General features: G+C 41.4%; 1 protein-coding gene across 4 annotated transcripts; it reads right to left on the minus strand.

The window, feature by feature from the left end:
* Nucleotides 1–3,956: 3,956 nt before the first annotated feature.
* LOC310864334 (uncharacterized protein) lies at nucleotides 3,957–11,554 on the minus strand. Of its 4 annotated transcripts, XM_083772983.1 has the most exons (11): nucleotides 11,469–11,554; nucleotides 10,174–10,244; nucleotides 9,867–9,976; nucleotides 6,175–6,354; nucleotides 5,912–6,072; nucleotides 5,441–5,525; nucleotides 5,097–5,263; nucleotides 4,898–5,006; nucleotides 4,446–4,524; nucleotides 4,215–4,356; nucleotides 3,957–4,084 (listed from the first exon to the last, which is right to left on the minus strand). In XM_083772983.1, the coding sequence occupies exons 2-7, from the start codon at nucleotides 10,238–10,240 to the stop codon at nucleotides 5,126–5,128; spliced, it is 741 nt and encodes a 246-aa protein (XP_083629109.1). In that variant the 5' UTR covers nucleotides 10,241–10,244; nucleotides 11,469–11,554; the 3' UTR covers nucleotides 3,957–4,084; nucleotides 4,215–4,356; nucleotides 4,446–4,524; nucleotides 4,898–5,006; nucleotides 5,097–5,125. The 4 variants fall into 4 exon arrangements, 3 of the variants coding, with proteins under 3 accessions (XP_083629109.1, XP_083629111.1, XP_083629110.1); XM_083772985.1 differs by lacking the exons at nucleotides 9,867–9,976; nucleotides 10,174–10,244; nucleotides 11,469–11,554 and adding exons at nucleotides 6,635–6,688; nucleotides 6,986–7,057; XR_014569731.1 differs by lacking the exons at nucleotides 9,867–9,976; nucleotides 10,174–10,244 and having other exon boundaries at nucleotides 11,469–11,550.
* Between the last annotated feature and the right edge of the window lie 393 nt (nucleotides 11,555–11,947).

Consider the following 11,947-nt stretch of genomic DNA (forward strand, 5'->3'; position numbering starts at 1 on the left):
ATAATTATGCTAATTTCTCTCTCTAAGTTGAAATGGTAACCAGAGAACTGGCCATTTGAGAACATGATGAGTAGGAAAGAGAGAGAATACATCTTGTGATGTCAAAGTGCAATGTCAAATATAAAATCAAATAAGGAAAAAAGACAGAAATGCCTCAAGTAGAAAATAAAAAAATGAATTAAAAGTAATACAAATCACTCACCCGCAAACATTATGACAATCAGTCACCAGAATACGGGTGTTTTCAATTAATCTGAAAGGAGATGTAGTTCGCACACCGGCCTTGAGCTAATTACTAAAAGCTTTTCCTCACATATCACAATTATTTGGGTTTCTCTACAGTATGAATTCTCTGGCGCTTCATATGGCTTTTGAAATTATGTCATATGGCAGCGAAGTCTATGGACTTTTACAGCAGTTAAACATTACCATGTGTCCCTCACTTCACACAAGTGTTGTTTTTCAATTTATTATTATCCCCCCTCCCCTTTCTCTCCATTCTTTCTCTTTTCTGGAAACATTCAAATAACGATGGAACAATACATAATACATTTCACCCACTGTTTTAACACCTGTAAACCTGTGATGTGACAATAAAGATGATTCTGTTTCTGATTCTACTATCTCCAGGACCACGTAAAGGCCCCACCAGCAAAAGGGCCCCACCTGCTGCTACGCACCACCCAACCATGCCTCGGAGCTGGTCAGGGAACCAGCAGCAGCACATGTCTTCCCGACTATGTCACCCTATTTCCCTACGGGTCTCCAGCAGCTCAGGGTGACGAGGACAGCCTGCCACCTCACCCACCAACCCAGGACTCCAGCACCTTTTCCGTATTTGGATTGATCCGTATTTTGTCAGTCGCTTCCATGTTTATCAAGGAAGTTGAAAAGCTTTAACGCCTCCCCGGCACCTCCCCTGGTCGTAAAATGTCCAACTGACATCAGTTCACTCGACATGCACGCGCACACGCACACTTCCTTGATAACATGGAAGCGACTGACAAAATACGGGACGTAAAGGCTCGGTTCAAATCTCTAGTTGGATTTTCTTGGCCGATGTGAAGGTTGAATTAGTGTAAACCCATTCTGGCCCTACACGTGAAGAAACGTGTATTGCGGAAACTTGAGTCGTTCGCGTTGGGAGGGGCCCAGTGTGTGACCTCATCTCGGAGCTACAGAATGAGCGTAGGGAGAGGGCACATATGGGGCTAGTCTACCACCAGACTACCACTTTAGCTTGTGTTGTTTCACTGACTTTATAGGCCTAATGAATTATAACCAGCCCTTTATATGCCTCAACATTTAATCTCACTCTACTTGCCAGCTCATAGAACCCCATTGAAAACCCAGACCTGTTGATTACACCAAGGTTTTGGATGCTAACTTGTATATATTGAGCAATTTTCATAATGTGTGACCATATCATTAACAGAATGCAAGAAAATAGCCATGTGACATTGTGCAAAAGTAATGTTTGGAATGGATTCAGCATCATAAAACCCCTCTAGTTTTAAACATCACATGCTACTTAAAGCATAGTGAAATGTATACAGGTTTAATGTTTGTTTTTATTTCAATGTTTGTTTTAAAACGCTACTAACAATGAAGGTAAAATTTACATCATCTTGTTTCTAACGTAAACATTGAATTACATTAAAACCCTCTTATGGCCAGTGACGTGGATGACGTAGTGAAAGCCATAAATCCATCATGGCCAACTGGCGTAATGACGTAATGACACTCTCCCCTGAAATCGGGAGCATAACAAAATGTAGCAACTTTTAGCTTTTTTGGCTAACGGCTGATGTGATCTACCAAAAACCGTCCGAAATCCGCGCATGAACGGGTGATCGTGCACGCGCGCCGTCTTTATGTGCATCGCTGCGTAAAATGCGATCTTTTGTGCTTGATTAGAGCTTAATTTGCTTAGTTATGGAAATAAACGACGATAGCTTAGCATTTCAGACATAAGACTGTCTTGTCTGTCTGACTGCAGAAAGCTAGTGGATGTTGTGATGTGTAGAACCGGAAATGACATCGCCAGATTTGCTCTACTTGGTCAAAATAGGCATGATGGTGCGTTCCCGCCACCTGGTGGCAATAATATAATTAATAATTGATATATGATTTCTGTGTGTGAATGAGATGTGTATACTATATCACAGATTTATCTTTTGGCCTTAAAATGACGAATAAAAAATATGAATAGTGCTGGCATAAGGATCAATTCCATGTTAAATTAGGTTGGTCAGTAAGGGGGTTAACAATAAAGATAATTTAATATTTGTTTTGTCACCGTTTGTTTTAAATCACCACTACATCACCTAATCATAGCAACATGAGTTAGACTTTGATTTGACGATGATTTTTTTATAGGTTGTTAATCGTACACACTAAAAAAAGCTTAGTAAAAAATAATCCAACTTGCGTAATTTTTTTACCCAACCACTTCATAAATAGTGGACCAACACTGTAGTAGTTAATTTTACCCAACTAGATGTGTTGTTTATTTTAACCCAACCATATAATTAAACATTTAATCCAAATATTGGGTAAAATTAATTAAAGCCCTGGGTGAATTCTACCCTATGAATTGTGTAAAATACTATTTACATTTAATCCAAATATTGGGTAAAATTAATTAAAGCCCTGGGTGAATTCTACCCTATGAATTGTGTAAAATACTATGCACATTTAATCCACATATTGGGTAAAAGTTATTAAAGCCCTGGGTGAATTCTACCATATGAATTGTGTAAAATACTATGCACATTTAATCCACATATTGGGTAAAATCAATTACAGCCCTGGGTGAATTATACCCTATGAATTGTGTAAAATACTATGCACATGTATTATATTTTAACCCAAATGCTGGGTAAATCATATATTATCAATATTCAGATTAAGTTACATTTGTTTAAGATTACACCCTTTAAAATGCATCCTATATTTGGTCATGCAAAAAAATAACACTTAAAACAATGCTGGAAATGTAGGAAAAAACATTTATTTTAATATCAATAAGGTGCTATAACATGAGGTACATTTATTTTAATATCAATAAGGTGCTTTAACGGGAGGTACATTTATTTTAATATCAATAAGGTGCTTTAACATGAGGTATAACATGAGGTATAAAACACTTAGAACAGTGCAATAACAGTGCAATAATGTCACCTTCAGCACAATACACACCCAACTCACCAGATCCTCCACATCAACAGCTTCCCTGCATGCCCATCCACCTGGGCAGCGAACATCCAAAACATGACTAATGTCTAATTGTTGAGCGATGAACGCAAAAATGTCACAGGTTTGGATTCCTTTCCTGCTATTCCGTAGACAGCATTTTGGAGGAATTCCCAAACAGGAGCACACTGTTTCGGGTAATGTATATTAAAAACATAAAACATTTTGAAACAGACATCGACCGCCTGCAGCAATGTGTTCTGTGGGAACGACTCCCCAGCCAGAATGACGAACGCCTGGGATGACTCTCGAACGTCGTTACCCAGCGACAGGACATAGGGGTACTCCGTTGATGCCCTTGTTTGCTGGACGTACTCCACCATGTTTGTTCCAACCTGAGCAAGAAATAAACAAAAGGCATATATACATCAACCAAAGTAAGATTGTCGACATACAAAGAGTAAGCAAGAGTAAGCAAGACAATGGCGTTCACTGATTGCAGTGGCTGATACAGTGCATGTTGAGAAATTCATTTTCGGAACAATTCTATAACAAGCAGCCAGGCTCTGCACCACCGTTTTCCCATCTACACCAAAAATATCTGATCTACCAGCTCACAATGTCAGAAATTTGTGTCGAAGTGTCCCTGAGCAAGACTCTGAAACCCTAATTACTCCCGATGAGCAGGTAGGTGCCTTGCATGGCTTCCTCCTTGCAGATGTGCTATTGTTGGTCAATGCGCCCCCCCCCCCCCAGAATATGGCTGATGGTCTATAAATGCCAACTTGGACTCCTGGATGGTGTGCCGAATGGTTTTTTTTGTTGTTTCTATAGACGGTTGGTGGAAGCAGTGCTGGCAACTGGGACAGGGCAAGTTCCCCCAAAGCATCTGTAGGAACACAATTTTATATGCATCAATATGTGGAATGGCACATGAATGATTGTCATTTAGTAGCAAAAACAAACACCTTCTAAATGTAAATTTGCATTGTCTGCTGTATAATATAACAATATAGTACCAGGTGTTAATCCATCCAACATGTAGAGGAGCTTCCCTTCTCTTCTGGCCAGGTCCAAGATTTTCTCTGCATAAACAGGCAGCCAGGTCTCAAAAAGTTTGGGTGCAGCCTCTCCATGCAGGATCTCAAAGTCCTGTGCAATCTTTATTAAAGAAAACAGATTAAATGTTATAGTTGATAAAGATTGTTATAAACAATGCATCCTCATATGTATACTCTTTTGTAACTTACCATGCCTCGAGTAAAAATTTGTGGGAACTCTTGGCGGATCTCCAGAATGCCCCAATTATTTTCCCTGATCAACTTGGCCCTGTATAAAAGAATACTGCACTTACTAACATTTTGCAAAAAGTACAGCACAGCTTGTCCAACAATGTTAAATGGATAACACAAAAAGCCCTCAGGGCAATTGCAGATATGTGCCCTCACTTTTGTAGTATGGCAGGTATATGGGCACTGGTCACTTGAGTATCTAGAACCACCACTCCTAAGTTTGCTGTACTCTGCCTTAGTACATCCCATCCCAACATAATAAGCAGGGTCATAGGTGTAGTAGTCCAATTAGTTTCTTTTGAGAGGTCTGTAGTTTAAATTTTAATGACTGAGGTGATACAGTACCATGAGGCGCATGCATGCTAGGCAAAATTACATTAGAGGAGTGTCCTCAGTGCATTCCTACTGACCTGTACACTGCTGTATCACGCATGTTCTGCTCCACCTGGATGACAGGCTGCGTGTTGTGCCTTAACCATTCTCTGAGCGAGATGGCCTTTTCCTCGGATATGGTACTTTCTATTAAAAAAAAAGTACACAAGGATATTACCAATCACTAAATTATGTGGCTCTATTCATTGCTTCAATATATTCAGTTACAACGATTACCTGGTATGCACGTCTGACGAACGGCAAGTTCATTGGTTGGTGGTGGTTGTGGTGGTGTCGGCTGTGTTCATTTCTGACGCTGTCTCAATGCCCTTCTTATGTATTTGACTGTCTTCGATGAAACCAGTGGCTGTTAATTTCCCCCGTCCGGGGGTAAACCAGAGTCCCTGTAAAGAAATGAAAATCTTGAATGAACAGAGATGAGGCACATTTTGATTTTGACAGTGGCCAGAAGACGTGGCTGGAACAGGGTTTTTCTGTACATCGGGCATAAAAAGTCGTCCAGTACTCTTGTGTCCAAATAACTTTAGCATCAATCCCTTTACAAAATGTGAATTACTCACAAAGCCACTTCTTGAGTCATCTTTCAAGCAGGGAAATGCCTGAATCAAATTACTGGCCATTGCCTGTTTGGTCTCGGAGGCAGGGCTGTAAACACAGGAGAAAAATAAACTAAATTGCCAGCAGAGTCAAACTTGATAGTACTGCTAAAACATGTCACGCACTCCAGTATAATGGCTGTAGCATTTTCTGGAGCCATTAGGGATCATAACAAAAAACACTAAACATGTGTTTTGGTACATGTGTTGTGCATGTTTCTGTTGGTAGTCTGTCTAATCATTTGATCATACGACTACTTTATTTGCATTTCACCTCAGACACTACTTTCAAGTCACTAATTACTTTTATACTTAATACAAATATAGGTAAATGTCAAGATTTGTCCCATCATATCTTTCCCCTGAAAGAAGATTCATATACCTATTTCAAACTAGTGTTTGCATGAGTGAGAGTGCGTGTGTGTGTTTAAGTACCATTCTCCAAACTTCTCTGTGATGTGAGAACACAAAATACGGACGAGGCAACGTCTCTGTACAATAGTTATGGATGGGTTCCTCGCATCCAGGCTCTTTGCATCAAGGGTCGCCAGGATCAGCTGGCCTTCAGTCGCGCTTATGAGAACCTGGCGGATATTCTGAGGAAATTGCAAGAAGGGACCACATTGCAGATATTGTTTATTACTCTTCAGTGTTGATTAAATAAAAAGTTACACCCAAGTCTTAAAAGTGGAACTTACAAATTGTGGAATGATATGCAGACTTTGGGGCATGACTTGCATCTGAGCCACAGGTGCCATTCGGACCTCCATGGAAGGTGTTGACGTTCCTTCGTCTATGGGTGGTGGAATTTCTTCTTCATCCATGGGGGGTGGAGGTGTGGCAATCGGTTGCACATCATGTGGCACAGCAAGTTCAATCTGAACAGAAAACACAGGTTAATGTACCAAATAGTGACACCCAGCCACGTAGAATTGCCAGATGACCATCAGTAATGTAAATTAGTGCGCCACACGCCCACACCCAAGTAGCGAACTCAGAAGACTGCATACAGTATGTATGCATGTTGTGAGAGATGTGTACCAGAAAGGACACTCTCATGTACAAAGTTTAGATAAATTGTGAAAGTAGTAAAGGATTTGTGTGCACATGCCACATGGTGCCCCTATTCAGACGATAAAACACTTTGAAGCCCTTCACCTGAGTGTCAACTCTTGGTTGCATTCTTTTCTTGCATTCTTGGATCATGCAGACCTGTGGCAAATTGAAAAATATGTTTTGTGTACTGTATACACAATACTGTATATCACTGACAGGTGGAAACAGTGCATCTCCACAATAGTTCTGTTATTACTTTTACAATGTTTTAACAGCCGATCAACAAGTTCACAACACGTCACATCGTGACACATTGAGAGCTTTCAGATCTGCTATTTCTTTAACACTGACAAAGTAGGAAATTAATTTACAAAAGCTTAATATGGAGATACACACGCTTCTGCCTGACAGCAACGATATGTAGACACATGGGAGATAAAAAAAAACACTTACTGTACAATTTATCACATCCCAGTAGTCATTTTACAGAAACATCCCGTAACTGCATCGCATCCCTGTAGTCCATCCTCTCATTTATCAAACACATATTGATCATCCTCAAGGCAAAGGCACCTTTTAAGCAGCAACTAAGTAAAAAAGATATTTACAACACTGTCTTTGCTAACGTGGCAGTACACTGATTTTCTAAAAAAGTCTATAGCGCAGTGAAATGTATAAGCTGTCATCATGCTAGATGAATGACTTGACTGCGTGTAGGGGATGGTGATCAAGCAGCTCTGTCACCTCAACAGCTGCCAAAACTTGAGTGGGAATCACACTGTATGCAAATAAATGCCTATAGAACCATTGTGTTTCCCACTTCTGTACAACAAGCTTTATTGTTGGTGTGTGTGATGTTTGGTCTAGTACAAAAATTGACTTTATGAGCCCAAACTGGGGCTCCCCATCATCTGGGCCATAAGACAGGAATACAGTCATGCCCGCTCGATATGTAGTTCCCTTGAAGGTAACAGGCTGGTTCATACAGTTCAGTGAAAAGGGGAATGCCGGTTAGACCACTTTGTATTTCTTTTACTCCCTCAACATTGGCCAGAAAGGTACTGTGCCCTGGACCAATTTCTGTGTTGTGGCTCAACACAGTTCCACACAGTAAATTATAGCACTGCGCTATCTGATGGCGAAAGGCCATGGTTTTGCGAATGTTTCTGAAGTTGCACGTTACATGGCTAACCCGTTTTAAAAAATTGTGCTTGGCTTCAAATCTCATAGCCCAGAACTGAATCAAGGGTCCAAGTTTTTGGATGGCTCTTGGGTAATGGAGCATGAAGTGGTGTTTTGGCCGCAAGTGTAGGTGAGGATAGAGTTCCAGGAAGAGAGAGTGATGCTCTTCTATGATTTTAGCTAAATACAGCGTTGCTTCAAAAGTCATAGAAGAAGAGAATATGAACTCCATGCATGACAGTAAGAGTAGGATAAGTTGCCATTCCTTGCTATGACTGGGGATCAGGTCACCTATCATAACTGGCAGCCACCTAAGTAGACACCACATTTGAGCTGCCGACTGCCGCATGGCGCCGTCAACATTTTTTAAATCAGTCTTACTAATCACAGAAGGTTTGTTACCTCGGTCAGAAAATCCATAATCAAAACTTGTGATTCTATAGTTGAGTTTTTCGAGTGTGAGATGTTTTTGCTGTATCAACGAATTCAACACAAGCTTGACTTCATAAGGCCCTACGCCTTCCAGTATATCATGCATTATGTCAGGTGCTGTGTTGTCAGTTACATGATAAAAAGACAAGTCATTCAAGACACTGTCTCTTTTCAGACCTGTCTCGGAGGAGTTAGCTGTACGCAAATCTGCCTCATGACTATTGACGTCACGCAATAGTGAAAGATCTGCCAGCGTCAGAGACCTCACCTGCTGCTTATTTGCTCTGCACATCCGACACGGATAATTTCCACTGAAGCTCTCAATATAGCCAAGCATGGCATTCAAGCCCAGATTGTCTCCCACTACCTGAACCACTGAAAACTTAACAACACCTTGGAAGTTGTGGGTATCAACAGTGATGCCATCTCTCTCAAGACACCTGATATCTTCCACAATAGGGCGCATCACTTCATCAAGGCCATAGGTCTTGCCTTGGCGTCATCGGATTTGTACACTGCTAAAAGGAAGTGTGACTGCAAACTTGATAGCAGGTCTGGTGGCAAACTCTTCAAGATGAAATATATGAATCCCAACTTGTGAACCGCAGTCTTAGACCCTAATGCGTTCACCGTCTCACAATCATCCTGGTAAAGGATTAGTGGGATTGACAACTCTTTTGAAAACAGTGGATGTGTTTTACAAAACTCCCCATCAAGTACATCCTGAAGAGCATCACTCTCTCTCTGCTGCCATTCCTGCATGGCCTGCAAAACCCCGGGAATTTCAAGTAGCTTGGTTAGAAGACACTTTAGCGGTATACGCTGATATGAATCAGGAATCGAGACTTGCCGGACAGTGCCAGTGGCAGTGGCCCTTCGCTGAACAAAGGATACCCCCCCAGTGAAAATCTCCTCAACTGGCTGAATGAAATTTCCTGATTTAGCAAAATACTGCATCTGTTTATAATCTGTATCCAGTTCTTTGAATGGCTCAGCTAATTCCAAGAACTCCACCCCGAGCTCTGCTACCTCTGGGCTTTGATCAAGACCAAAATGACGAAATAAAGACATAGTCTTTGATTCTAGTTTGCTCACTATATCACCAATTAAACTAGAGGTGTGTCGAACCATAAAGTTTAAGTTAGAGTATGTCAAAGAAGGATTAGATCTCAGATGAGCTAAAAAAAGGGCTACCCGGTTGGTAATGCTCTCTTGCCCTAGTTCATCCCATTCATCCACAACTTCCTCAGCTCTCTGTACTGGCTCATTTTCTGCAAACTGTATGTCAACAGTCTGGGCTGGACCTTCAAGCGGATCATCAAGTGTATGTTCACTTTGGTTTGCATCATGCTCCTTTAGTAGGTGTCTTCTAAAAGACCTTATGTAAGAAAACGTTCTACCGCAACCAGTTTCACTACATTGGAAATAGTTTGAAGAATGGTTTACATGGTGTACTGCCCGTAAATGTGTAAGGAGACTCTTGGCATCCCCTGCGATATGCTTTTTGCATTTAAAGCAAATATATGCCATCTTCCCACTTAACAAATCCTCAAAAAGAACAATATGTGTGTGTGTGTGTGTGTGTGTGTGTGTGTGTGTGTGTGTGTGTGTGTGTGTGTGTGTGTGTGTGTGTGTGTGTGTGTGTGTGTGTGTGTGTGTGTGTGTGTGTTGGAGGGGGCGGAATTCTAGCCTCAGGTCTGCAGTGATATTAACAACTTACAAGTTCTCTAAGTTTTTTGAGGAACTTGAGCCTGGGTCCAGCTCTTGGGATCAATTCCTTGATTGTCCCCTCATCTAAAAGAAGAAAACTCTCTTCGTCTATTCCCTCCTCTGAAAGACAAAAACACAAGGTGCAAAGACATCTTTATGTTTTACAATGGAGAACAGTAACATATTAACATTTAACATACAATAAGCACTGAATGAGCACTAAAATACAATGCAGTCGACTTTGACATTTAAAATAATCCCTTTAAAGAGATATGCAGATCATCTTGCTGTGAATGTGAAAACTTGTTTAAACTTACCTTTAAAACTATCAATAAGGTCCGTCAGCTGCCACTGGGTTAAAATGTCCACCACAAAATTGTCCATCTATCTGAAAACAAACAAACAAAAACAAATAGCGTAATTAAAACCTTGATGCCTCAGTGATGAGGTAAATTATTAAGCTGATAGGCCAGTGGTTCCCAAAGTTTTTAATTTGAAGGGCCCCAAAATTTGACCCCCATTTGAAAAGATATGACAGATCAGGGACCCCCATAAGATTTGTACGGCTCTAGAGATTCTCAACCGGTGTCATTGCAAGGGCCACCAATGTTAATTGAACCAAATTAACCCCATTTGTACACTCTCTGAGATACAGATCCATGGGTCCATTTGGTTCCTAACTATCATTTAGCTGGGGACCCCCTGGAACTCCCCCAAGGACCCCTGGGTGTCCCCAGAGCCCACTTTGGGAACCACTGCGATAGGCTACTATAACTATATAGATGTTTCTCACATCTGTTATTAAAGCAATAAGAATTCAATTAAAAAATACCTGTTGAAATTAGGCTATTAGCTAACCAACTGCATGACACTGATAAAACAGGACATCAGTCAACAATAACACATTGCATTTTATCATCAAATGTAAAACGACATGGACATACATGTGACACAATTACAGAATGTAAGCTTTCATTATGATGTATCATTCAATGAAATTTGACAATAATTGAAGGAGATATAACCATTTTAAAATTATTCTTAATTAATATTTTATTTTACTATGTTCTATTTTTAGTTAGTGAACAATTGTAAGTATTGCCTATGTTAAATGTTTGCCTGTGTCGGACCCCAGGAAGACTAGCTTTTGTCAAGGCAAAAGCTAATGGGGATCCTTATAAACTATAAACAATAAACATCCGGCCTAAAGCGGATGCGCTGATTTCCATACACAATACATACACGATCCGTATCCTCCCCTCACCGGATGTTGAATTAACAGTGCTAACGGCCGTATGGCTCTTGGCTGGGTGGAGGGGAAAAAAAGCAACAAGCAGCAACGAAACACTCTTCCATGGCTATCTCCGATTAGTTCATCTGTTTTGTAACAAAACAAATGAACTAATCGAATCTTAACAGTATCACTAACTCTTTATAATTAACGAAACACCCGTGGAAAGTTTAGTTCTGGTCTAGGCTAACAAAGTAGCAACACAACCTAGCAACCCACGGTAGCCAGTGAGTCAAACTTTCAAATCAAACGGGGAAATAGCCTACAGACTTCTTGATGGTAGATAATGACTTTGCTATGTAGGTATAAACGTGTACAAACCTTTTAATGTAATGTGCCACGGCACGGTGAAAAGAGCTGTGTTGTTCGGTCCTCCTTCCCGTGTTGTTCTCTTTGCTGCTGCTGTGTGTGCTGAGCCGGTCTCTTCTTTCTGGTTGATTCCGCGCGCAATTCTAGTGTACTACGTCAGACTAAGTACGTCAGTACGGCAGAGCCCCCCCCCCCCCCCCCCCCCGCACGCACGCACGCACGCACAGTTTCTGTCTGTCTGTCTGTCTGTCTGTCTGCCTGCCTGCCTGCCTGCCTGCCTGCCTGCCTGCCTGCCTCCTGCCTGCCTGCCTGCCTGCCTGCCTGCCTGCCTGCCTGTCTTGCCTGCCTGCCTGCCTGCCTGCCTGCCTGTCTGTCTGTCTGTCTGTCTGGCCTGCCTGCCTGCCTGCCTGCCTGCCTGCCTGTCTGTCTGTCTGTCTGTCTGTCTGTCTGTCTGTCTGTCTGTCTGTCTGTCTGTCTGTCTGTCTGTCTGT

The sequence above is a fragment of the Protomyctophum parallelum genome, assembly GCF_964188405.1.
Source record: "Protomyctophum parallelum genome assembly, chromosome: 1".
Lineage (NCBI taxonomy): Eukaryota > Metazoa > Chordata > Actinopteri > Myctophiformes > Myctophidae > Protomyctophum > Protomyctophum parallelum.

What these genes read in the sequence shown, in the direction of transcription:
- LOC310864334 (XM_083772983.1), bottom strand. Translation starts at nt 10,240, where the DNA reads ATGGACAATTTTGTGGTGGACATTTTAACCCAGTGGCAGCTGACGGAC. An exon ending in CCTTATTGATAGTTTTAAAG is followed by an intron (nt 9,977 to 10,173) that starts GTAAGTTTAAAC and finishes TTTGTCTTTCAG; the next exon opens with AGGAGGGAATAGACGAAGAG. An exon ending in TGCATATCATTCCACAATTT is followed by an intron (nt 6,073 to 6,174) that starts GTAAGTTCCACT and finishes CAATTTCCTCAG; the next exon opens with AATATCCGCCAGGTTCTCAT.